The sequence below is a fragment of the Pleurodeles waltl genome, chromosome 8 (genome assembly GCF_031143425.1).
Source record: "Pleurodeles waltl isolate 20211129_DDA chromosome 8, aPleWal1.hap1.20221129, whole genome shotgun sequence".
Lineage (NCBI taxonomy): Eukaryota > Metazoa > Chordata > Amphibia > Caudata > Salamandridae > Pleurodeles > Pleurodeles waltl.
In genome coordinates this window covers 1,494,665,641-1,494,693,359 of record NC_090447.1, presented here as the reverse complement: position 1 = coordinate 1,494,693,359, position 27,719 = coordinate 1,494,665,641, and the positions used below count along the sequence as shown (strand labels likewise).

At 42.0% G+C, this 27,719-nt stretch overlaps 1 protein-coding gene across 2 annotated transcripts in view; it reads right to left on the bottom strand.

Annotated features, from left to right (window-relative positions):
* Positions 1 to 11,606: 11,606 nt before the first annotated feature.
* The window catches only part of MIX23 (mitochondrial matrix import factor 23), an 87,823-nt gene continuing 71,710 nt past the window's right edge, over positions 11,607 to 27,719 (bottom strand). Inside the window, exons 3-5 of one of the 2 annotated variants that reach the window (XM_069202721.1) lie at positions 26,630 to 26,776; positions 25,637 to 25,696; positions 11,607 to 11,933 (exon numbers count right to left, since the gene is read on the bottom strand). In XM_069202721.1, the coding sequence (XP_069058822.1) occupies positions 11,883 to 11,933; positions 25,637 to 25,696; positions 26,630 to 26,776 (258 nt within the window). In that variant the 3' untranslated portion in view covers positions 11,607 to 11,882. The remainder of the gene's footprint in view (positions 11,934 to 25,636; positions 25,697 to 26,629; positions 26,777 to 27,719) is intronic. The other variant, XM_069202722.1, reaches the window with a different exon arrangement.

Sequence of the window (27,719 nt, the reverse complement as noted above, 5' to 3'; positions counted from 1 at the left end):
GCAGGGAATATGTTTTGTCAACTTAGGCTCGCTGCACAGTTTTCACTTAACAATTACATTGTCTGCTGCTGATGCAATCTGCAACATACTCTTGACAGTCTGCCTCAGAAATCAGGACCCTTTGTCTGGGGGTAGCACACATGAGGATATGCCCATTTCATCATAGATGCATTTTGCAAGCGATTGTGTGTTTTTTTTTGCTCCCCCTGTAAGGCAGTCTTTAATTCTTTTGATATTTTGAGTATTGCTACATAATAATGTATCCACCAGCATGCTGACAAGTCACAACTCTCCCTCAAACTATTTTCATCCCACGACATTGGGCATCTGAAAAGCAGTCATGTTCTTATCCAGAACTGGATGTCAAGCACCAACCTAAAACTTAGGCCACCAGGACTGAGTTCAAGCCTAGCTATCTGACATGAACCTGGACACCTCCAGTCCCAGCTGACAGCCACTGCCAAATCACTCAAATGTATCCTCAACTCTGACCTCTCCATTCAATTACACCTTTCAATTACACCTTGTCAAAAACAGCAAGATACCAGCTCCCCAGGCTATGAAAATTGACTTTAGAGCAACCATCCAAACATTAGTCCTTTCACTTCTTTGTGGAGGCAACATCTTGCTCAACTGTTTTCCCCGACAGCACTCCTGTTACGCATGGTCTGGCCGTGCTGCACCTCATCTCCTCAAAAGCTTGAAGACATTGGAGCACATTGCCCCAGCACTGAAGGATCCAGATTGTTTTTCCCTCCGAGCCAAAGTGAGCCGTGCACAGATATTTAAACATAAGTAAGGCAAATGTGGATATGGAATGACTAGTGTAATGTGACTGTGCACCTGTGAACTTGGTGTGGCAATGGTTTAACACACGGGGCAATTGTGAACATGGCAATGCAATATGCACTTAACTAGGGCAACTGTCTGCGTGGCATAGTGAGATGACCCTGACTGGAAATATGTACCAAACGAAGGCAAGTGTGAACCTGGCATTACAGATTGTATTACTCTTGGGTTGCGCAAATTGAAAACATGTCAGGACAATGTGTACCAACCTATGACGATATGGAAAAACACTCCTGAGCAGGTCAACGTGATACTGGCAAGTGGAAAATACCGCTTTGTCAGAAAGATTGGCGGGGGGAGCTTCCAGTTTTCTAACAAATACGACAAGCAGGGTGCATGATAGGGGCTAAAGGGCCAGTGGAAAGAGAGATGAATGTGGATTGGCAAGGGAAGTAAGTGAGAGAAAACAATACTTTTTAAAATAACCAACATTTTTGAGAACTTTCAAAGCAGAGAGGGAGACTGTGTGTGCGTTTTTGTCTGTGAGTGTAAATATTTCTGGTGGGATCTGACAGACACCTCACCATACCCGACTGAAAGCACCTGTACCCAACTATTTGCCAGAAAATACATTTATCAGGGGTGTGTAGCACCCCAAACACCCCTGTGAAGCTACCCGCTGGGAGCATCCAGCACCACCAGAGACGGATTGCTTTAGAGTTTTCCATCATTTTTTAAGCTTGGAGTTGCCAGAATATGCACCAAACTAAGGCAAAGAGGAACCTGACATTGCAGATTGCGACACGCACCCCCTCTGGTTTTATAATGCGATCCCTGGGGGCCCCCGCCAGGACTCCACTGGCCCTCCAACAAGGGGGGCCACAACAATGCCCCAAAAGAACAAGTGGGGCCACACAAGGAGACCTGCGGCACGGGGGGGCCTCCGGCGAGGCTTCCGCCCGCTGCGGTCTCTGCCAAGAATAGTCAGGGCTTCAAAGGGACCAGCAGCAGGTCAGCACAAGGTGGATGCAGGCAAGCAGCAGTCCCTCCAGGTGACCAAGTAGGTTACAGGTCAGCACAGCAACAGCAGTCCATGGTGGTACCTGGTTAGTCCCTCCAGCGTTCTGTGTCCAGTTACAGGTAAGTTCCAAAGTATCTCCAAATTGTGGGGAAAACTTCCCTGTACTTATACTCAGTTTTATAGTGTGTTTAAAAAGAAAGGGGAGAGGAAATTCCAGCCAGTTACTACTGGTTCTGGGAGTGCCCCCTCTCTCCTCCAGAACAGGCTCCAAACATCAGTTGGGGGTAAACAACCCTATTGTGTGAGGCAAGGGCACAACCTTTACAAATGCAGGTGTGCCCCGCCTCTCCCTTCTCTCAGCCTAGGAAGACTATTCAGTATGCAGATGCACCTCGGTGACACCTCCACCCTCCCTGTGTACAGGCTGTCTGTAACGTATGCACAAACCCCAACTGTCACTCTGCCCAGACATGGACTGGAGTCAAGCTACAGAATACTAGAGTCATAAGCACAGAGAAATGCTCACTTTCTAGAAGTGGCATTTCTGTAATAGTAATAAAAAATCCACTTACACCAGTAAGCAGCATTTCTCACTATCACTACAACCATACCTATGCTACCCCTCATAAATCAGACAATACCCCCTAGACATAAAGCAGGGCATTTCCAATGTAATCCAATGAGAAGGCAGCACTCACATCAGCGAGAAACCAAATAGGCTGTTTGTCACTACCAGGACAGGCCATGCAACCTGTTCTGCCTTCTACATACATGGCACCCTGCCCATAGGGCTAGCTACGGCGTACCTTAGGGGTGACTTACATGTTGTAAAAGGGGAGTTTTGGGCCTGGAAAGTAAAATTAGATGCCAGGTCCCTGTGTCAGAAAGCTGTGCACACATGCCCTGCGCTAACAGGCCTGAGACAGGTTTGAAAGGCTACTTCAGTGGGTGGTGCAAGCAGCGCTGCAGGCCCACTAGTAGCACTTAATTTACAGGCCCTGGGTATAGAGATACCACTGTACAAAGGACTTACAGGTAAATTAAATATGCCAAATAGGTATAAGCCAATCATACCAAATTTAGAAGGGAGTGCATCTGCACTACTGATCAGCAGTGATAAAATGCTCAGATTCCTAGAGCCAACAGCGAGAGGTCAGAAAAAAAATCAGAGGAAGGAGGCAAAAAGTCAGGGGATGAACCTGCCACAAGGGCCAGGTCCAAAACATACCAGAAACTGATAAGGAAATCTCAAGCCGAGTTCCTTTCCAACAAAATGTTAAATAGTAAGAATCCTGCTAAAGTAATTGTTTTCATGGTTAACAGTCTAACAAAACCAGCCACCACACGACCTGTTGTGGTTTCTACTGACCACTGTAATAAAACAGTCAACTTTTTTGTGGAAAAGATCAACACCATCTATGCCCACTTTCTGCCCAAGGCTTTAACCAATGGTGAGTTGTGTCCAGGACAGAAGGATGAGCCACAAATGACACCAGAACTCAATGAACTGCCTCTCCTGGACTTGCCTTAACTAATGACGCTATGTACTATAGTGAAATCTGGCTCTCCAGATGACCCCCATAAACCTGAAATGGTCATAACATTTCATGAGGTTATTCTTCCTTCTTTTCCAAAGGTTGCCAATCTCTCTTTGTCTTCAGCCACTGTTCCACAGGCCTGGAAGCAGGTGAAAGTGACTCCTCTTCTGAAAGAAGCATGTCTTGACCCAACCAGACCCAAAAATTACTGCCCCATTTCTCTGTTTTCTTTCTGTAGCTAAAGTCATTGAAAAACATGTTAATAATATTCTGACTGAGTTTTTAAAGGCCAATCATATTCTGAACATATCCCAAAATGTTTTCAGTTGCCATCATAATACAGAGGCTCTTGGCGGTGACAGAGATGCTTTGAAGGGCAATAGACGAAGGTGACTCCTCATTCCTCATGCTTCTGGACTCGAGTGCTGCCTATGATACTGTTTCTCAAAGGATGCTTTTGTAGCACCTCTACAATATATGCATTCGCAGCAAGGATCTGTCTTGGTTTGCCTCCTTCCTTGGGTCCTGATTTAGTCTTTGGCAGACGGGTTGCTCTGTCGCAGACATGACGAATATCCCGTCCGTCAGATTACAATTTACATACGATAAAATGGAATCGTAATATGGCGGAGAGAATATCCATCACGTTTGTGACGGGGTAGCCCCATCTGCCAAACACTAAGGGCCTCATTTCAATCTTGGCAGTCTTTTTTCAAGACCACAGAGGTACTGCTGTGCTGAAGGCCAGTGCAGGTGGTTTTCCACACAGCGTATCATGACTGCTGGCAGCCCTCCGCCCTTTTCCGGACAGAGAGCCACCAGCAGCCATACTGGCGGTCGGCCACCTCCACCACTACGTCATCAGAACACCGCCCACCGAATCACAACCCATTTGCTGGCCTTATTTGCTTTAGTCTCCCCAGCTCGAGTTTGTACCTCCCCTTGCCAAAGCCATGTTTACAGTATTCTCCCACAAACTTGTTTTCTGTAATAAACAGGCATGTAAATCTTGTTCTTATCTTGACACATTTGCTGGGCATGCAAAGGCCGAGCTCACATATCAAGCTGGGTGCTGAAGAGCCTGGTGTTTATTTTGCTTTCGGATGACTTCAAAGTGAGAGGTTTACAGGAAAAAGGAAGGCAGCATACTTTCCCCATGGAGCCCGCTTGTGCCTTTTTAAAGTTTTATTTCAGACGCAGCCATCTCAAAAGGTATCTGGTTCTTCAGCTGCACAAAACATTTGCCTTTCATTCCCGGCGTATGAAGTTCACTATTGGCATTGTCAGGGTGGGTGGAACATGAACTTTTCTAAAATCATGTCTGAAAAGGATTACTTGCAAAACAAACAAAAAAAGCTTGCACTGATTAAGTCTGATGTACTAGTCCTACTAAGATGAAACAGTTCTGCATGTGAATGAAATAAAATTTTGCAATTTCTGCAGAGACTTTTACATACTTAACACCTTGTTTGCAAAATGTCTTTACAAATGAAGGCAGCACGAACATTAAGTGTACACGATACCCTTGTTACTTGCTTTCTTTCACTTCGATTAACTTGTAAATACATTTTGCCCGTTTTCAACATGGACAGCATGCAAAGTTCAGGACGGCGTTTGCTGACCTCACTGATTAAGTCTGATGTACTAGTACTACTAAGATGCTAAGATGAAACAGTTCTGCATGTTAATGAAATACATTTTTGGAATTTTTGCAGATAATTTTTCATTTTTAACACTTGTTTTTGCAAAATTCCTCTTTTTTCGTGAGTCCATTTAGTTTGTGAAACTGCCTTTTTAGGAACAAAGTACAAAATCGCATTTCAGTCTCGGCTTCAGCCTAACATATGGTGATCTTGGGCAATGTACTGTGTTTATGGCCCATTCACTGTCAAGTACATGATAAGATCTGTTCACAGGAAAGAGCCAGCCACATTGTAACACAATTTAACAATTCTTGGTTTTCACTTTGATGTATAAAGCATATGCTTTATTTATGACATTTGCGGCAACTCATTTTGGAGAGCTGGATAAGTTTAAAGGCACTTTTTATGAAAGCTTATGTTTAGCTACACAGTAATTATGCATTTTGTCTGCAACTGTGCCTTTTTTAGAACACATATTAATGAACAAACAATTTTCTCATTTGTCGTTGCAGCCATTAGGGTCATGATTTGAATGGTGCAGCAGGTGCAGTTGCACAGATGACAAAAGGTCTAGGATACCCACTGAACACCAACTATTGCTATATTTTACTACTAAACAAGTAATCACAAGTGCAATTACCTTGCAGGCAGTAGGGTCATGATTTAAATGGCGCAGCTATTATACAAAAAAGCACTTAAAACTTCTATTAAGTATTTCAGCACTTTACAAGAGTATCAGTTATATTGCACAAAGACACTTTTTTATGGCACCCGGACGGCTAACATGTTTTGGCAGGATTACAGGATGTTCAGCAGACTTTAACTCAGTTCACAAAGTTGGCAGCTCTTTCCGTTACTTCACATCTTTATTAGAGTTATCTGGAACATGCACAAAAAACATTGACAACGACAATAGATTTTGCATATGCGAAACCTATTGGCTTTGCCAATGCTTGTTCTTTATTATTACATTTACTATGATCTTGAACTGCATACGTTCATGATGTGCACTGATCCAAAACTTCTCCAATATTTGATTTTACTAAAATGTTATCCATGTAGAATAGCAACTAAGGCCATGGAAAGGGTGTAAATAACTGACTTGCCTCTTAGTTCACTATTGGCATTGTCAGGGCGTTTGAAAGCATGAAAGTTTCAAAGTTCATGTTTGAAACCTATTCCTTATTAAATAAAAAAAAAAATACTTGCACTGATTTAGTCTGATGGATACTATTATGAAACAGTTCTGCATGTGAATAAAATATATTTTTGTAATTTTTTAAAGATACTTTTTTATATTTGGCACGTCTGATGCAGAATGTCTTTAAAAATGAAGGTGGCCCAGAAGTTAACTGTGTAGGATACCCTAGTTACTTGCTTTCTTTCATGTTGATTAACTTTCAAATAAATGCTTGCCTGTTTTGAACAGGGGGCTACATGCAAAGGTCAGGAGTGCACTTGAGTCCCCCAGACTATAGATCTACAGGTACATTATAGTATCGATTATATCAGTGCTGGCTTCATTGCGCATAGCTGCAAGTAAAAAAAAACAACAAAAAAAACTCTATAACGCAGTCAACGGTGGCTGTGTCAAAGTTTTTTATCTTTACTTTCAGCCACTTGCAACATGGCTCATAAACATTGGCAAACAAAGCCAATAGGTCTTGCATAGGCACAAACTATTGGCTTTGCCAATGCTGGTTTTTTTAGGCACAGGGAATTTAAATGATTTGCACAGAACCAAGGGATGTTGAACATGGTTCCCCTCCTCCAATGTCAGCAGCTCTGGCTGTTACACGCCACCTCCCTCTGTGTTATGTCACAATAACTAAAGTTATTTGGCTGCAAGAGAATAGTTAGATCCATTTTTTGGGGTAGTTATGCCAGGAAAGATTCCACCTGCCTTCATTTATCAACTCCTTGCTCCGCACCCTCCCGCTCCCATCAAGCAGAACTATGCATAATTTATTTGCAAAGGCAAGCAGTTAAAATGTTAGATGCCGAGTACAAGCACAAAAATGAAAAAGTAATTTCAAATGGTGAAGAGGTTTTGATGTGTGATGAAAAGCAAGTTTTTAAACTAATGTTTACAGATTTTACCCGTGTTGCTATTAGTCAATTTAAAGTTACTTTGCCCATCGACTTCAAAAGGATGCGTAGAATAAAGCGAGATTCAAACCTATGCCACTGAACTGTGTTGTTGGGTGGCCTCAGGCACCCTCCAAATATCTGGCATTGGGAGTGAATAATGCTCTGGTACACCAGGATCCATTTCCAAAACAATTTCCATTTGTCAAATTCACATCCGCTTCATTGGGTACTAGAAGAGGGGCGCGTCAGCTGTTACCTGCCTGTTGTGTTCTCATGGTACTCAGGTGTAAAGCAGTGGGAACTAGGGGAAAGGACAGGCACTATAGCGTGTATGTGTTCATATCTTGGCTTCCAACAGAGCTACTTCTGCTACAAGACCAGTAGCATCTTAAGCTTTTCTAGATACCCTGAAACTTCCAAGGACCGTGGCCGGGCTCCGTAAAGAGATGGAAGGCCCATTACCTCTGATCCCCCCCCCCCCCCCCACCCCCCCCCCCAATCCCCCATCACCAACTCCAAGAAATAACCGATGTTAAAAACAAAAAAATGTGCCATGGGTAAAACACTAGGCCTTAATGGACTGCCCATCGACTTTTATGTCTTACCCCATGTGTTGCCCCAAAATTATTCCGGCTGTACAATGGACGCAGCTTCCAGAAGTTGGCCATACTCTGCTGCCTCCGTTGCCCTACTTCTCGACCTGGAACAAGAGTTTGAAATGCTCATTTAGAACTGAAGTGCTCCGCAAGGTCAGATTTGGACAGAGATTTATCCAAACTGTGCAACTGCAATATACTGACCCAGTGGCCAGGGTCAAACTTGGGGAGTACATATCTGACCTGACTGTGACTGGAAGGGGAACCCTTCAGGGCTGTCCGCTCGTTCCCTCCTATTTTCCCTAGCTATGGGGCCCAAGTGAGAATGGAGGGCTACGACTGGGGTACCCTCCTCCATGATGGTACAAGGATAATTGTCCTTTATGTGGACAATGTCCTCCTTTATGCGAAAGACGCCTGTACAGGCTTTGAAACTTAAGCACTAGTTTTGGAGGAATCTGGAAATGCCTCTGTGCTGTTGGTTAACAACAGCAAATAGTATATATTCCCTCTGTGTCCAGACAACCGCCCCACTAATTGCCGCATTGAGTTGTGACCATATGAAGTAGTAGGCACCATGCTCAAGCACCTTGGTATTAATATCCTCCCTGCAAATGAAGATTCACGCAATGGAGGAGTCAGGTAGCCTTTTGGAGGGCGCTCCTGCTGTCAACCATGGGACTCATTGCAATTTCCAAAATGTGAGGCTCCTATACTATCTACCTAGTACATCTCGATGCCTTATCAGGAGATTTGGTGTGATGGAGGATATACTGCTGAATGGCCATGCCCATTCTGAGATTCTCAATTAATCAGGAATGCTTGGGAGCTCCTCACTCCAAGAGTTAGTATTTATCGGCCCAATCGCAGTGAATGTCCAGGTGGTTGGTTAAGGCGTCCCTGGAGGAATTTAGGGCAACTGCTGCATCCCGGCGAGCTATATACTCTGATACTCCCCAAGTGACGGACAACTGCTCCATTTGCTTGAGGTGGTAATACACTGCTTTGACAGACTTCAATTACTCACAAACTCCAAAGCCCTTCAAGGCCCAGAGATCCCTTTATTGGCCCTTTCGGACCACCATTCCTTCCTGGGCAGGAGAGAGCTCATACACTGGATGGTCACCAGTCTGGAGGGGGTGGCGGTTTTATTACTTGGTGGATGACTGCAATTCTTCCTGGCTTTATGAGACTGTTATCTGCTGCACAAGGGGCAGTTCCTAACATATTGCACATATATTGCACACCAGATGGACAATGGAAGACAAAGAACCTGACACTCACCAACCGATGCATTCACCATACGTTAGGCGTTGGCAGACACTGTGAGACCATTGCAATGCTCCCACCTCCAATCACCATTACAACAATTGAGAGATAACTTAGAGATGGAATTTCAGAGAGTGACGCACGAGAAGGAATAGGGATGGGCACTTCCCTATCCATGCACAATATCTTGTAATACCTGATTTAAGCTGATCCATTTCTTTATACTGCATATAGCTTATCTCTCTCGCTCAGCTTATTTGAATATTTCCATGTTGCAAGTCGACGTTGGTGGATTATTACTATATGGTGTGAGGACTGCCTGCCCTTGGCAACTTACTGGGACAACATTTTCAGAGTTTTGGCCAACTGCACTAGTATACCCTTACATTCCTCTTGATAAATCCGGGTGCTGGGGATATTATGTTGCCTCAAGAAGGGTACGGGGATATCCCTGTTCCTACACTTGGGTCCCCTCCTGACCAAGACAGCAGAGGAGCAGATGGAAGCCTTTGGCGGCGCGTCTTCAGTGGAATCATGGCACACAGTCGTCCCGCACTAGGACCAGGCTGAGCCTAACACTCTTCAGAGGGAAGAGAATAGGGGATTAGGAAAACACCCAATAGCAGAAAACTGAGATGATCTTTGGACGGCCCTGGGTGCTGACTCTGAAGATGATACATTACCCTCCTAAAGGGGGGTGGATCCATCTAACTTCCAGGCTCCCCTACAGGACTGTGGGCTGTAGATTTCATCTTCTATTAGAAGTTCACTGATAATCACCTCTGATCCCCCTCCCAGAAGACACTATTCATTATCGTGTTGCATGGCTTTACACACCAAGGATCTTCCCCCCCCCACATTGTTTCAGTTGTTCTTGAGTAATAACTTCCCCACCCGCTGCCCCCTCAAGCTGCCTGCAAAACATGAGAGCAAATAGCCACCCATGATATTACTCCTCTGTCCCATCTCAGTATTCTCCCACACCCAGAACTCAGTTGTAGATGACTTTGTATAGTTTTCTATTGTTGGACAGGACTTGAATACTGTTTATGTTTGAGGTTTTTTTTTAGGATATAAGGTACAACCACCGTCCGCAATATACACACTCTCTTTTTATACTCTAAAAAAGTTTAAAAATCAATAACAATGGGTTCAAGAAATCATGCCCTTGTGTCTTAAGGAGAAAAAAATCAGGGAGTTTACCAAATCAAATACATATTTTATAATGGACTTAATATCAATCAGGCATGGCCCGTCCTTTAGGGAGATGCCCCTCATGAAGAGTGTCTGTCAGGCTGAACAAAGGTCAGCCTGACAGACACTCTTCATTTTCAGCTCAGACAGCCAGGAGTGAGACATGCGCAGACCCCTGGCTGCCTGGGCTGAGGAGGTCACAGCTCCTATGGGCGTGACCTCTTCAGCTCAGCAAAGGTGCCTCGAGGCCCTTCCCCTGGGTGACCAGGGGAAGCGTCACCCATTGACTCCGAACTGGGCGCTTCAAGTTTAAGCCCTGAAGCGTCCAGGGCAAGTGTCAATCAGTGACGTCTCGTCACAGAGTGGGGAGAGGTCAGCAGTCTCGACGACCCCATCCCACTCTGTGACGAAGTTGGGACTGCTGACTTCCATTACTGGCTGACTTCCTGTGGACCATCCTGGGACCTCCGAGACAGAGCTGAGGAGGGGGGGGGTGGTTTTTTTTTTTTTTTAAATCAATGTTTGGTGCGTGCATGTATGTTTGAATATTTGATGAGTGTTGTGAATGGATGTGTGTGTGCATGCGTGTGTGAAAATTACCAGCCCCTACTGTTTTACACTTGATTTAACAGCATCAGGATGCAAGGAATGTATGCGTACAGGTGAGTACGAGTGGAGTGGCGGTGTTTGGATTATTTGATGTGGTTAGTGCGGAGCCTTGGTAGGTAAACTTGCCTTTTGTGAGAAAGCGCATGCAGTCAGCACACGAGCCCCTTGAATGGTCACTGCTTCAATAACTAGACGCCACATGCCTGTCAATCCCAAGGCCTAGTTTTGGAGAGGGAGAAGCAAGACAGAATATTGTAGGGCTTGCACAGCCAGGCACAGGTGGAGCAGTTGAACCATTTCACACGTCTACTGAAAGCGCATCAAGTCAGTAAAAGGTTCAGCTCTTCAGGGAGTCATGTGCCTCTAAAAACAGGGCACTGGTTAAATAAATTGGGGAACTAATATGTATCACTGTATTATTGGCCAAGAAAAGAAGTGTGAAGTCTTTGATAATTACTGGACAGACAAGGAGTATTTTGAAGTGGGAGTGCTGTGAATGATTTGAAGAGATGGAAATTAAGGGAAAACTGAAATGTGTGCATAGGGGACTCATCAATGGTCAATATCTGAAGTCTTCGTAGGTATCTGTGGACCTTAGGCTTTGACAATAAAACATCTCTTTGAGCTTTCAGAAGTGTAGGCTCCCCTGCTGGGATTATCAGGGGTGAATAAAGAGAATTCCAATTTATTAGGCAGATGCAAATAAGATCTTGACACACAAAAACACCTTCTTTCCACCACTGAGCAAAATGTGTAACTCATTTAAGGGTGTGAAAACCGAAGCGATGCATTCGTCCTCAAGCTCTTTTGATTCAGAAACAAAATGACCTGTGGAAAAAGAGCTTCAGGGCTTGACTTTCCATCTGAAAATTATGTTTATTTGCTATAAAACAATCCCTTCTTGTTCACAGATTTTGTACAAAAGAGCAGTTGATTATTCCAAATTGGCTCTATCGATGCAATACTGAACCTAACATCCCGGCATCTTCAGCCAAAGATAAAAAACAGAGGGAAAACACACATAGTGTATCCTGGCTCTGGGTGGGCCCTCCAGGCGGCCGTCCAACCTGAGGACCCGTCTGCTTCATCAACACAGCAGCGCCCTCTGTGCAGGTCCAAGAGTTGCCGTCTCTCATGGGCTCTTGGGAGGCTTGTAGTGAATCCTGCAGCGTTCATTGAATATCTTAAAAAAAGAAAACATGCAACCATGAATGATTTACTTCACTTTCTAGCTTTCTTTAGTCTCAGTTCGGGGTTTGGCTGCTAAACAATGTATACTGCTTCCGGGGTATTGTGCTAAATCTTTTGAAGACGTAATAAAGGGCTTGGGCCTGGTATGTCGAATTTCAGGTTTTGTGTATTGCATGGGAGCTAACCATTAATGATCTGATGGTGGATCATTTTTAAATAAAGAGAAGAAAGATTAGACCCAGAACCACTCAGAGCATAGGAAACGATATGAAAGATCATTAAGAAAGATGAAATATTTGCAACAAAATGTGATGGATGCTGTGAATGTTTCATCAATTGACAACTCGGTAACCCTTGTCATGACTGGATTTCACGAAATTCTGCTCTGAGTATTAAAGAAAACTCACACAGATTAATCTAGATCCATTACAGCAATAGTTGTTTTTAAAGAAATCTTTAATCATTGAGGGAAAACAATATTAAATTAACACGAAGTGCACCAGGGAAGGCCCCTTTTCCATTACAAAACTGACATACATCTTGATTTTGGTTATCTTCAAAATTTATTAAACATGTGCTTATATACAGTGATGCTATACACAGTGCTGAAACCTTCAGGTCCCTACTTCACCCTGGATGAGACATGGCAGCATTATCAACCAATACCTAAAGTAATGTGCCATAAATCATTTTGGCCTACACATTAACCTATAAATAAACAATACACAATATTGCATACAATGGAACCATTGGTACACAAAAATAAAATCCTAAAACAACTCCAAACAGTGCCACATAGAAATTATAGCTCTGTTGTTTTGGGATGCTTAATTTAACAGCGTCCATATCACCCATAGTCTCCTATTTTGTTCCCCCCACATGCCATCTGGAAGTTGCTTTTATTAGTCTGCTAATATAGCTGAGTACAATATGGTGCACCAGAAAAATACTGTTTTCCTATGTGGGAGACCTTCAGTTTGTCCATATATTTGCCTTAGAATCGTTTCCAGCTTTAATGGGTGAAGATGGGGTTTTCTTGTTACTAGCGTCGCCTTTGGTGATCAGGGTTTTAAAATTCTGTCATGTGCGGATTACATGCTTCATCTTCTGTCGAACCCAGAACACTGTTTGGTTCAGGTTTTGAATGTGCTTGAACAGTATGGAACCTTCTCAGGTTTAATGTCCTTTCAGAAGCAGGGGCAAGGATCCAGGGGTTTACGCTAACTTAAACAGGGCTCAATTTATATGTTCCAAGTGGATCAACCCATTGAGTGGATTAACTCCTAAAATCCACAATGTGGTAATGATAAAGTAGTTGAATATAGGTTGTGCCCTTGTATTATAATATTCAAAGTTACAAAATAGAAATGTAGGCTATAAGGCTGTAAAGAATATGTAAAGTGGGGCATCAAACTTGATGATCATATGAACAATAAAATATCTAATCGAACAGATCGACTTAGGGACTTTAATACTTAATTTCTGTTTTGTAACTTTCAATAATATAAGTCAAGGGTAAAACCTATTTTCAACTACTTCTCAAGTTTAGAAGTTAAACATAGAAGAGGCAGAAATTTTCCATCTTATGCACTGGTGTCGTAAGAGCTAATTAATGTAGAATCAAGAAGTCTAACATATCTGGAGAAGGTGCCAGTGTACATTCCAGCAGCCCTCGCTGCATGGAAACTGGACATGGACCACCTCCCCTATCGCCGAAGCGCAATGGTCGTACTATTTACTTGCACAATTATATGGGGTTGGGATGTTAACACCAAATTAGACACTAAAAAAGACAAAGTAACCAAGTCACCAGGGTTTCTCACATCAGCAGCACACAGAGTACAAGAAAGAAAAGCCATCTACTGATTGACGGATGGAGGTTCTAATATTCTAATGTGAGGAACTACACTTTTTACTCATCAGTTGCCAAAGCACATTAATCTGTTGACTCCTGGCAGGTCACCAGCGATGCAAGGACAATGACCTGGGAGTGTTCAATAGAGCCGCCCACCATTTCTGACCACTCCTCAGCAATTTTACTGATAGCTACACCAACCCTGAACACTGCAAAGCATCCACGGGTGTTTCCCTCCAGATTGCGAGTGGGGTTTTCGATGAATGCCTCAGATGAAATGTAGAAGAATATGTTAAATTAAATGAAGGGTCAATCTCTAGCCATGCTATACTGTGGGTGGCTTTTAAAGCCTAGACTACCGGGATGTGTACTTCTGTTTCAGCAGTGGTCCTTAATCAATTCACAATACCCTGAGTAAACTATAAACCAAATTAAAACTTGGAATTTAAATACATCAGACAAAATGATATTAAAGTGAAGGAAAAATAATTTTCGAGACCAGGCAGATTGGGAGATCAAGTACTTAAGGAAGAGTGCAGAGTAACAGCAATACAGAGAGGGAGAAAGACCTATCAAGCCTCATGCTACCCAGGCAAATTAATCTGAAATGAGCAGTGGGAGAGGTTTTAGAGCTAAAAGAGAGGGAGGGCACCAGACATACAACTGCCAAGAGTATAATGCAGTATTAATTGCCAGTTTCTACTACGACCTGTAAATATTGAAACAACTCTGAAATTCAATGGTGGAATTTTTAACTGAGGCCACCTTGGCTCGGCTGGAGGCTCACGAGAGAGAACCTATTACAGATGATGGAATAAAGGACGCAGTGAAAACATTACTCTATGGAAAGGAGCCTGGTGCTGACAGCTACACAGTCAAATTATAAAATAAATATCTGGATATACTGGCCCAACACCTACTGGTGGTCTTGGAAGAGGCACAGGGATTTACCGCCCTACCTCAGACAATGAGATAAGCAAGAAGAACAAGAATCCTTAAACCAAGAAAGATTCCCACCAACTGTGTGTCCTATAATTAATGTAATAATTAATCCAGAAATACCCTTGACTGCATTGTTGCTAGAGGCTGAAAAGGCTTTTGATCTTTAGACTGGGATTACATGTTCCGAGTGTTAAATCGGATGGGATTAGGAGAAAGCCTGGTTGGCTGGATCCACTCACTCTTTATAGATCCAACTGTCCGAATCAGTCAGCGGTGGGCTCTCACTCAAACAGTCCGGATAACAGAGGTACTTTACAAGGCTGCCTTGTACTTTTTGCATGTGCAACTGAACACTGGATTTGTATCCTTTAAGAGCAATGTGCACATACGTGGCAGTGGATATCTGGTAAGGGCTATATAATGTCATGATGCCCAAGGACCCAATCAGTATCTCCCTATTAACTAGGGAATTCTAGAAGTTTGGCCGCCATTACGGATTGACCATAAATTGGGACAAGTCATTGTTAATCCCTGTACCACCAACAAAGGTGGAGCTGATAACAGATTACTCAGTGGCCTGGAGTGAGGAGCATGTACGGTACTTCGGTGTTAAAATGCACAGGAAGGCAGAGACCACGATTAAAGAAAACTATGACCAAGCAAATATGAAACTGGAAGAAAATGCCACTAAATAGCAAACGTTACACCTATTCTCTGGCAGACCACAAAGCGATAATAAAGACAGTGTTTTTACCTTGTGATACAGTGTTTTATATCTGTATGCTAACACACCAATTCTAAATGCAGTGTTCTTTAAGAATTCCTCCACAATCAAATTAAAATTCATATTGGCGTACAAATAGCCTAAATTAAATTGGAATCACTTAACACTTCAGTGTACTAGACGAGGCTTGGCTCTTCTGGACTTTGAGAGATGTTATTGGGTGGCCCAAATGAAACAGGCCTTTTCCTGGTATTACGCAGAATATAAACCCCACTTTCAAATAAAAGATATAGAAGCTCCGATCCCACTGACCACCTCAATAATAAACACAATGCCAGGAAACAGGGCACAGTTTCACACAGTAATAAACACAGAACATGCATAGCACACACTAGCACTTACAGTGAGGCTGCAGAGGTTCACTACACTAGAGCTGCTATTATTTAAGAAGCCACTAATATAAGCAACAATGGAACCGAAAGCTCAACAACCACTGACATTTCTGGGTGTAACCAAGATAGGAGATGTGTACAATGAGAGGTCATCATATTAGAACAATTTAAAGAGAAAGTGGGGACATCCCCCATTAGGTGTCTTTATGTAATTTTGATCCAAGCATTCATCGATGTCGACTGCATGGAATTTCTGGTAGAGCAGTCTGTCTTTAATGTGACCATAATGAATGAAAGTGAAACTCATAGAAAGCTAATAACTTAACTCAGTGGCAAGATGGTGGATGCCTGTATGGGGCGGGAGGCAGGAGCAAAGAATAAAAGTAAGCCTGACCTGGATAGAACATTTAGTATTAATGCTGCTTCACAACAGGATTTCTTAATCTCAGACACAGACTAATATATTACAAATATGTTCCTAGACAGCACTATACTCCAGCGGGACTGAATGTGATGGGTTTGAAGGTGGTCCCAAACTGCAGTCGCCGTGGACACCCTAAGGATGCAGAAATGATTCATCATGGGCGTAGTGGCTGGCAGCAGATTACTGGACTCAAATAGGTGGGGTCTTTTTACCCAGAATGTTTAGCAAGAAATGATATACAACCCTTCCATTAAAGTCAAGAATGGGGTATGTACAGGAGTTCACTCTTTATGGCTGAATTTGCTAAATGTGATTATACACATATGACAGCTAGCACTCTATATTAAAAATAAAATATCTGTGTTAGATGACTGAGAGGATATGGATATCAATAAAGACCTCAGGATGTAATAACTTCATGTGAATGACAGAGCTCGGCTTCAACATACATGCTATGATAATAACTCTGAGGAATGCTGCTTCCATGAGCTGATGCTGGAGGCCACGTTATTTTAATAAGTAATGTTGAAGATTCTATATGCTTCTTTATAATGTCCTCATTGGTGTCTCTGTTCCACTGATTGTAGAGATAATGGTCTGAATAGACAGGAGTTTTGGTCTGAATGTATATAATAAGTACATTAAAAAAACTCTATAAAGATTTGTCCCAAGTGTAGGAAACTTGCCCTTCCTAGAGGATCAGCATGCATTTTTTGCCTTTTGCCGGACCCTTTATGTTTTCTGGGAATAGCACTCTGCACCTTACCCCAGGTACTCGGTCGTAAAGTGACTGTGCTGCTTCTTTGTGGTAAAGTGCCTGTGCCCCCCCTTTTCAACCTGACAAATTAGTATACACCGAAATGGCATATTTAACTTACTTATCAGTACATAGTATATGGTACAAAGTGTACCCATGGCCTGCAGGTTACATGTCACTCGTGGACTGCAGCACCCGTTGTGCCACTATAGTCACTTTGCAAAAATGACTGCAGGCCTAACATTTGAAGTCTGACTGTTGCACTTTTGACCTGCAAATTCGACCGGTCAATATAACCCCTTTTGACAGGTCAAACCCTTCTTTTTAAATATTTATAAATCACCCTTATGTAGGCCTTCTTGCCCACAAGGCAGTCCTTACAGCGAAAAAGCCCCAGAAGTTATTTTCATTGCTGCAAGGCTGGCTGTTCCACAGGAAAATAAATTAGTTAATTACCTCTAACTGCAGTTATCCAGCATTGAAATCCTTCATATATTCGTATACTTGAATCATTCCCGCCATCAGGCTGAAAATCCCCAGTACAGTAAACAGTGTTAGAATGGTTATAGGCCTGAACAACAGTGTTTGTTTAGTAGCCCATCCACCTCACTTGGAGCAATGCAAACTCCAGCTAATAAGGTGGAAGTGGCAGCTCTCCTACTCCTCACAGAGGCCACCCTAGCTCAGATTTCAAAGCATAAGTGGGAAATGACTATATAACAAATGAGCCTCTGAATGGGGAGCAAGGAGGGTCACGCTCATATATATGAACGTTTCAATGTTGGAGAAATCCTCTGTAGAGCTGCACATAACAATCCAGCTCCTGGGTGCCATATTCAATACGCGATTGGGAAATGCATTTCCATCTGTGGAAATAATATAAAAGCTCCAAGCAATGGCAAAGAGTATGTCTGTAAAACATTCAGGGCCTAATTTAGATCTTGGCAGTAACGGTCCAGCGGCCCCTGCGGGATAGCTGCCATGCAGGCACTTAGAAGAGCATACGTTCACAAAGCACTACTGCCTCGGCGTGGATGCAGAAGCCAACAGTAATCGGAAACCTGTTCAATAAAGGAGAATCTTCTTCCTGTTTTTGTTATATATGTATACTGCGTACTGTTGAGATACAAGCATGTTAATTATTTAAAGATCCATCTTTAGAGAAGAAATTAGTTACCTGAAACAACAGTTCTCCTCTTTGTTGGCCTTATGCGACAGAAGGCAATGCAGGCTGAGAGGAAGCGTGATATCCCATGCGTGAACCAGAGGGGGGAGATAGGAAGGAGAGAATCTTTTCCTGGCTGTCCAAAGGAAATGAAAACCTGACCTCATGAAAGTATGTCTTTTGTTCTGTCAATGCAGAGCCTGACACATCTATGAAAGTTCACTTAGTGCGAGGACCTTTCTGCTGATGTAGATGGGTTTGAGGAAAAAGATCACAGAATGACTGGATCACTCAATCGAAAGTCAGTCGGAACCTTGGGTATGAATTAGTGTGAGGATTTTGAGAGACTGGAGATGTGAGAGGTATTAAGGGACAAATGGAGCCTGAAGAATAATTTAGAAATGCAAAATTTTAATCCAAGGTTAAGAATGGAGAAGGGGGAGGGGGTCTATTGTGTATAGTACGTCAAAAGTCACAAAGAACTGTGGAATTTGTTGGAGTAAGTGAGTGTGAATGGAATTATACTGTTCATGGAGATTTTCTGATTTGTGAGGAGCACACATTCGGAGGAATTTATTATATGTGTAGGAAGACTGCTTATTTTACCCTATCCCATTATTATGTAGGGAGCCGCTATCTCTCTTTGGTATTCCTTCGGATGTACCATGCAAATAAGATTAATGATGCTGTTAATTTAAAGAGAGTAAAGGAAGGGTTTGGACAAGTTATGTTAGATGTGCTGGGGCTAATGGAGTGGCTATTAGTGGTGTAAAATTAGAAGACTAATTATGCTTGTAGATCACCGTGCTTCTAACACCACAAATTGCAATGCAAGCCATGACTATACAGACCCACCTTGCGCTAACCATTCTTCTAGCAGGCGTAGTTTGCAGGGTTCGAAAAGGTGAGAGTGCTGTGCCTTCACTACCGATAACCTTATCAATGGATATGTTAATAATATAAATAATGTTTTGTGTGGAGTCAATACTTTTAAAGAGAATTGCTTGTGGAAATCGGTAGGTTCCTGGTTTGGTGAGATCGGAAATGAGTTTAGGAAAGTTGGTGTTTTTTTTTTACTATTTGGGAGGGGGCATGCTGGGGGGGGGGGGGGTTATACTAACTCCTATAATTATTGTGTCATTTTGTGCAAAAATTGTATTCCTTTTGCTCAAATTCTCCAAACTTATCATTAATAAGTTGGCTACAAAGATGAGAAAATGATGGCGGCCAGAAAGACACACAGTGGGATGGATTTAGAAGAAGCCAAAGAAGCGCACCTATGATCAACCTAAGATGCTAGAGAAATCGAGAAGCAAGACACAAAAAAGTGATGCATTCCGTATTGTAAGTAGCTTTTTTTTAATTTTTTTTTTTTACTTATGATGTAATCAGGGGAGAAATTGTTAGAGCTTTCGTGAATTTACTAAAATGTGTTTTATTATCAGCTGCTCTGCGCTTGATTCACCAACACATATATCCTGACATTAAGACTACTGAAATTGAAGCAAATTTGCTGCAATGCGCAAAAGCATGTTTTTCTTGCTAAGGCTAACTAGGCCTCAATGTCATCTTGTTCAGAATGGATGCAGTTTCATGATGACTATTCTGTGTTCATATTTCTTTCCAACAGTACATGTAGCAAGATGTGCTTTGTTTAATTATGTATGACATTGTTCTTCATTTACAACAAAACTGAAGGTTCTTCAGGCTTGTAGTGTGTGCTACATTAATTCCCAATCACTTCCAATTGTTTCTGACAATAGGTCAGTAGGGGAGGATCAAATTGTATTTAGTGCTTAGGCGATAAGATTATGTGAAGTTTTAGAATGTAAAATTGTGATTTGTTGAAGAAATGGTCATACTGTGCCGGTGTTGCAGTTCCTGTGCTTTCTATGCAAGAAAACTGTATATAAACCATTGAATTTGTGGTGAGCCAGGACTCTTTTTGAGACCTTTCCAGAGATGCTGTCCAATTTGTTACTGATTTTGCTGTGCACTTGGCTTAGCATATTTCTGATTTTGATGTTCATTCGTCCTACATCTGCATTTTATTAATTCATATATAGTGCCTTTGAATTTTCTAGTAAACCTTCACGGTTTTCCTAAATTTCTGACCGCAAACTCCCTTTTTGAGTCAGCTCATTTTTATTGACTGTATTTTTAAATGATGCTTAACTCTTGTCTCTAGATACACATTGCCTCCTAACCTTGAGGTTAAGACTGTCCTTATTTACCAATGTTTGGGTACGTCATTGATATATAGAGTTCCTAGGGCCTTGTGTGTCCTGTGCAAACAATTTGCCATTTGTCCGACTCTACAGACTCTAAAGCACGGACGAAAAAGGGAACTCCTCCCCTTTAGCTTCTGTGTTTGAGATGGAAGGTGGGGCAAAGGTGGTAAGTCAAGCCCTTTTTTTGTTTTGAGAAGCACTCCTCTTTCATCCTGATGACCTACATCCTTGCCTTTGACTGTGAATGAAGGCATGTCCCTGGTCAAAGCCAGAATCTCTTTGGGGGCAGCATGGTCGGCTTTGACCACCATGCTGGTTGAAACCTCCCCTGAAATTCTGGGATGAGCCACGAAAATTGAATTACTCAGATCTATGGTACTGTAAAAGGCCCAATACCTTTGCTGTATCCGTGTCCTTCTTAAGACTTTGGAAGCCTCATTCACATGATTTCCAAACTAGGTGAGGCCACTGAAAGGTGTATCCAGGATTTGTGTTTGAACCTCTGGATGGAAGGCTGTGGATCTGAGCCAGTCTTGTCTTCTTAAAACACCTCCTCAAGCAAGCTGTATAAAACCTGTGTATGGGGCATCCACTGCAGCATCAATTATGGCTGCCGAAATAATTTCTCCTTCCTTGAGGATATCTTAGCGGTTACCTTTTTATTCACCAGAATAAGGCCAAGCAATGGTGCAATGTCATACCATTTGGCGATCGTAACATCTTAGGGTCGCCAGAGTGTTGGCTGACAACGGAAGTCACTGCAATTGGACAAATTCTTCTGCCCAGATTATCTTTACACTTACTGTCTCTATATGAAGGGCTACAAAATGGTGTAATTTTTTTTTTTTTTTTTTTTTTTTTTAATATCCTCTGAGCAGCCGATATTATAATTGAATCCAGCTTCAGGTGGCCAGTCAGACAAGCCCGTGCTGAATCTAGGAGTTTGCACTTTTTCTCCAAATGTGGTATCACAGCTGCATCATGTGTAGCCAGGCTCTGCATTAGCTTCAGCCCTTCAAACCAGACAAAATCCAGAAGTGGTATGGATTTTGTAAGTTTTCATGACTGTTCTTTAAGCTTGTAAGGAAACATTGCTGTTCCACTGATGTCACTGGCAGGCTGAATTTCTAAGCAGCCTTTTCCATTAAAGAACGGATACGGGATATCTCATTCGATGATTGGGCAGGTTAGTATCTTTCTTTGGAATGAAGAACTCTTCACCATTAATATCACCATTATCTCCTTGAGAAAGTACTCATTCTTCCTCGTCTACATAGAAATAAATATACAGAATTAGCCATGTGTATCTGCATTTGTTCTGCAACATTTGCCAGTCAATAATTAGCAACTTTAAAGATGTGAATGGGTGTGAAGAGCATCAAAGGACCAATTGATAGGCTGCCCTGAATAGACAGAGATGACCCCCTCGGAACTTTGCAGAATATGCGAGGTGGGGCTGTGAGCATCCTTCTTGACAGTAGAGTGTCAAATCCTGCTGACAAAGTCTGCTGACAAAGTCTGCTGGGGTTTTAAATATATGGGGTGTACTTCAAGGGGTGAGAAAAGGATGCCATAACAATTCTTGTGTTGCTGGTCCTGCTTTGTTCTACCAGACATCTGTTTCTGGGTTTACTGGGGGTACAATAAGCCTGCCCCCAAAGCTGGATTTTCATGTTAGATGTGTGACATTAAGTCGACACTAGTGCAATCCCCACACACCCACAATCCTCAAAGCCCAAGTTTAGTGTGGTTGAAGACTTCCCTATCTTCAAAATGCCCAAAGTGGACAGGGTTGGCCATGGAAACGTTTACCACCGTTAGCCAGAGCGTGTCCCACAGTCATTCCCACCCACTAGCTTGTGCCAGATATAAATGTGGCATTTCTAAACAACCACTTCAGAACACTCCTAGAAGAACAGAGGAGGACTGAGCCTGCTGTGTGCAACCTGAAAAGAGTCCTGAAAGGACTGGACCTGCTCATCCTTGTACGCAGGACAAAGTACTGTACTCCAAGGGATATAAGGCTGACCTCCTGTTAAAACTACATGGACACAACAAGCTACAAGAGGTGCTTTCCAGGAACTGTCCAGCTGACCAGTGGCAACTAGACCTAAACTAGACCCTGCTGTTTGGCCTCTGTCTGACACCCTGAGAGGCTCCCAAGTGCCTCCCCGATATCTAGGGGGGCCTCAGAGGACTAAGACCACAAGGTAAAATTATTGACCAGGACAAATCTGGATGCTGTATCCTTTCTAATGTCCATTGTGGTCAGCGTCAAATTCCACCTAGGTCCTGGTCTACGGAGACTATTGACCATCATTGACACTTTGTATTTATTGGTACTATTACTAATTAAACTTTAAAATGTTTATCATTGGTTCTTCTTATTGTATTTTTATTAGTTTGGTGTCATTTTGTTTATAAAATTGTACACTCTTTTTCTAATCCAGTTTGGAACTTTCATTGTGCTGTATATCAACTTTATTACTGTTTTGGTACTGCATAAATACTTTATGCATTCCCCTAAGTTAAGTATGTCTGCTCTCCGAGATAGCTACCAGAGGTTACTGTAATTTTGTGATTGAGTGTTCACCCCGGGATACGGTATTCATTTTCTAACATCCCTTATCTCATCTATAAAAAAAAAAGATTTGTTGCCTGCATACAAAGTCTTTTGGCGTTTTAAAGTTAGTGTGGAGAGGGTGGTTGTTTTATCAAGGACATTGATCTCTATTAGACTGTTTTTCTGTTACACTGTTCTCACAGTTGTTCTCCTGCCACAAGACAAACCTGGTGCATGTTAAATTTATCCTTAATCGTGCGGTAAAAGTTTTCCAAGACTTGGCTTTCTCTCGACTTTGAAGTGTATTTTCTATCTGAATCGTCTTTGTGGTTTAACCAAAACATTTAGGTTGATATCAAAATCGTTTATGGGAAATCTTGGGCACTGAAGGGTTTAGTTTCACGTAAACCCACTGTTCAAGAAGGAGACATTTATTGCATTTTTAACTGTTCAGCAACTCCAAAAAAGTACCTCAGGGGCTGTTGGCAAATACAGACTTCTCTACTCCACTCTTTTGGACTTTCTGGGTATAATGGTAAGTGTTGGGAAAGCTACTATTGTGCCTTCCCCACTACCGCCTAAAGCAGAAGTCAGATGTACCTCTATGTCTGGCAAGCTTTTCTAACCCAGACAAATGCATCTGGGATGGTTGGAATTTCTGGAAACTTGGCAACAGTATTTGGATTTCGCACTGAATTTTTCAGGTTAGGAAAGAATTTTGCAAATGTATTTTAAGACTCTGTTGCCCCACAGTTGGAGACTCTTACATCAATTTTTAGGAATTACAATACTCCCTCTCTGATGAAGATCTGGGGCTTGTTCAATTTGGATGAGTGCTGGGGTTGTGGTCTTTTATAAAAGGGAATAACAACATTAAGGAAACAAAATGGATACTAATAGTGAAGCGCAATGCAAATCATGGTAAAGATGTTCTCAATTTAAAAATCACGTTTCTGCTCATTTGTCACAAACTAGTTACAATGAAAGCCTATTAAGTGGAACAAATAAAATAACTACATTTATACTCTTTTATATTATAATATGTTAAATTACATTTAATTTTTACACTTTCTGTTGGAGTAATGTTTCAGTAAATGTTGAGGCTGTATGCTTAGGTACTTACAAGGTGCAGACTTAGTTGGGAAAACAGAACTCCAGACATCAGGGGGTGAGTTATGACTCAAGATCGCGTATATCATGAGGGGTCTTACACAAATACATTCCATTTCTCATGTTTACAATAGTGTTAAGTTTCACATTTTTTAGGCACAGGGATGATGTTAAGTGCTTTGCTTTTGGCAAAATGCAAAATCCTCAATTGGAACACAGGTACTACAAAAGCAACTAAGCCACAGAAAGACATCTAGTTCCTGAAGTGTTAAAGCATTCCTGTTTTATTTTTTTAAACATACTTCAGAGTCACAAATCTTACACATGCGGACAAGTATTCTGTGGCACTATGTTAGATTAATGAGGGCTAGTAATTTAAGATGAGAGTAAAGAATTAGAGGAGATCCAGTGATGAGGGTTTAGAAAAAAACTGAACTGGATTATAGGAATGTTAAAGAACTTAACTCATCCACTGCTAATGTCATGCAACAGCGAGCATAAGAAAGTGTAAGCACTGCCTACTTCTGTCCCAACTTCTAGAGACTGCCTCCTGGCTTACCTCTGGACCACAAGGGTCATCTCATTGGTACATTTCTGCTTTGAGATGAAAACTGAAAGCTGGTTGCAATGTAGAGAGTCCTTTGGAAACCCGAGCTGGCAGCAGTTGTGTCCACAACTAGCATCGATATGTGTATACCCTGGAACAGTCTACAGGTGCCTGTACACGAAATGTCCTACATTTCAAGATGAATGGGTTTGGGGAGCAGAGTTGACAGGTCATATGATACTAGACCAGTCCTTGCTTTACTTAAATCCCAGGCATGTTTATAGCCTATGGGGCTGGGCTTAATTTGTGCTAGTTGTTTCTGGTGCAGGGCACCAGCACTTATTTTTGAGGGCAGGCATTTATTTTTCTGCCTCAAGCATTTACTGCGAGCAAAAGACACATATGGGAAAGACGGAGGAAGAGAAAAACAAAAAAGCGTCACAATGGGAGAAAGCAGAAAGCTGCAAGAGTGAGCTGAAGGGGCAGGGAGTGGATGTAAATAGATTACGCTGCCTCAATATTCAGTGTTTGCACATTTAATTGCAGCAGCCGCATGTTTAAGAGGAGGGCTTTGGGCACCAGCACATTTTTATTTACAAATTAAGCACTGCTGTAGGGCATGCTAATGTGAACATCAAAGGCAACTTCTACATTAAATCGAGTACAGGCATTTTCATTCAAAGCAAAATATGCAAGGCAAAGATTTTTGGAGACCAAATGTCTGACAGATTAGACAGAGATCTGCATGAGATTCCAGTGCTGAGCAAAGTGCAGTGCCCCAGAAAAAGACACTCTGCCCATCCACAATGTTACCAAGCCCCACAGTAGTTATAATAATGTGTGTATCATCCCTGCAAGGTCAGTGACTATTAAAACTAGAAAGAGCTCAGACCATAAACTATAGGTATTCCTGATAATGTGCTGGGTCTGCTCAAGAAAGTTGAGAGCAAAGACCACATCCTTGAATTGGAAAATGTCACAGTACCTTTAAGCTCCTGTCGTTCACCACCTCTTCTACATTCAGCTCAGACTGCATCAATTTTAACTGCAGAAATGGAAATAAGACATAAAGTAGATAATAGTTACACAACTATCACACCTCAATGAAAATCAGAAGGTGGAGCCAGCAGTCTATGAGGAATAAGTGGCAACAAGGACCAAATATCAACAGAAAATTCACTACACACAAGTCTCAACCGCCGCCATCAGGCATTAAAAATGCTAGCAGGAGAATAAACTAACAAGGCAGTGCTGAGTGAAATCTGGAGCTTAAAGGAAACTTAAATGGATGGTCTCAGGAGCATGTCTGGAATCAGGAATTCTGTATATGAAGCCAGTCAACACCCACTCCTTCAAGCCAGAAACCATTGCTACTTCCAGGCCATCCATTTGAAATATTAATGAGGCTAAGGCTTGAAAGGAAACCAAAGAAGCAGTCTAATCAATTACTTTAACGGATTCAAAAAATCTATGCAATCCGAATTGTTTAAAGAGAAACATTCTGTTTGGGGTGACTATTTTTCATATCATCATACAAGAAGGGTTACAATCTATCAAGGAAATCATACAATACGGCTCGATGGGGAAAAGGTGTCTGATTACTTTCCTGGGGAGTCTGGATGACCTCCTAAAGGGTAAGGAGGAAGAAGAAGAACTGAAGATAATAACAGTGGTTTCTGGGCAACATCTACAAATACTTCCCAGAAATCAAGAAAAATACATAGCTGGTAAACAAGCATTCCTGGGTAGAGCCAAGAACACCCCTCTCTTTGGATGACAAGGAGATTCTGGCTTTCAACAAGAGTCATGGCAGGCTTCTCACTTTCAGAATAACCCGATTAATTATACAAAGCCCATCTCTCTATAGAATCAGATGCAGAGACAACTTCCCAACTTGTTTAAACCATCTGTAGCCTCCTCAGTGTGGAGTCTCCATACTCAAGAGCAGGAGACAGAACTGGTGCCTGGTGATACGTACCTTTGTCTGCTCTTTTCTGAGCTGTTTTATTAATGCTAAGTCATCGGCGTCCTTAAGTCGCTCATCCCGGAGCTTATTTACTACAGTGGAAGTCTGTGCAATGCAGTTCTTTATGGCATATTCCCGGCTGCGGTGAGCAGCTATCAACTAACGAAAACAAAACAACATAGTAGAGTTAATTTTTGGTTCATATAGCAACTACCCATATCCCATAAATCCCCATCTTATACATATCTTAAATATTCCTAGGCACCATTTTACATTACTTTTATAGTTCTTTATTACTTCCACCACGTGACTGTCCAAACTATTGGCCATTCATGTTTTCACTCTTCTCAAATTATGATTGTCATTTTACAGAAGATGTGCTTTCAACTAAGGCATTACATTTTTCAACGTGCCCATACGTAGTAGCCCTCTGCATCTCAAAAATTCTTTAAAGCTCTTCAGATGCACACTGTGTTCAAGTGGTACCACAGATAAACAGAACTTGACAGTGAGATTTGGTATGGTGTTTTGCAGACCTTTCCTTGTCCCTACTGCACCTTCATGGTAGAATATGGGATACCATTGTGATTAGAAGGAATCAAGAAGCCAGCTTTAGAAGGCATCCTTCAAGGTATCTTTCGATCACACATAGGAATAAGAAAATCAGGCTATGAGTTGAAGGGTGATCTAGTTATTGTAATCCCCCATCCCTTAAATAGATCTTCACTCAACTACATATAATTATCAATTTCTGTTGCAGTCCACTAACTAATGTGACCTTGTTTATCGGATGGTCACGTGGGTGGTGGAATTAGATTGATACTATACGTTTGGTGCATTTCCATTTTATTAACGAACACAGGTAAAGTGAAGTCACTGTGTTCTATTTAGAATGTAATTGAGCCATCCTGGAAAGTGAAGGAGGAGACTGCTAGAGAGATGCTTAGCAGCAGTTGCGTAGAGTGGATGGGCCCTTCTTTATTCAATAAAACCTAATCTTATCAACAATCTTTTGGTCCTGGATTTAATGATGAGAGACTACTTTGTTGCACTGGCGACGGAGGATGGGATGTGAATGTCCAGAAGGAATTCCCAGGAGAAT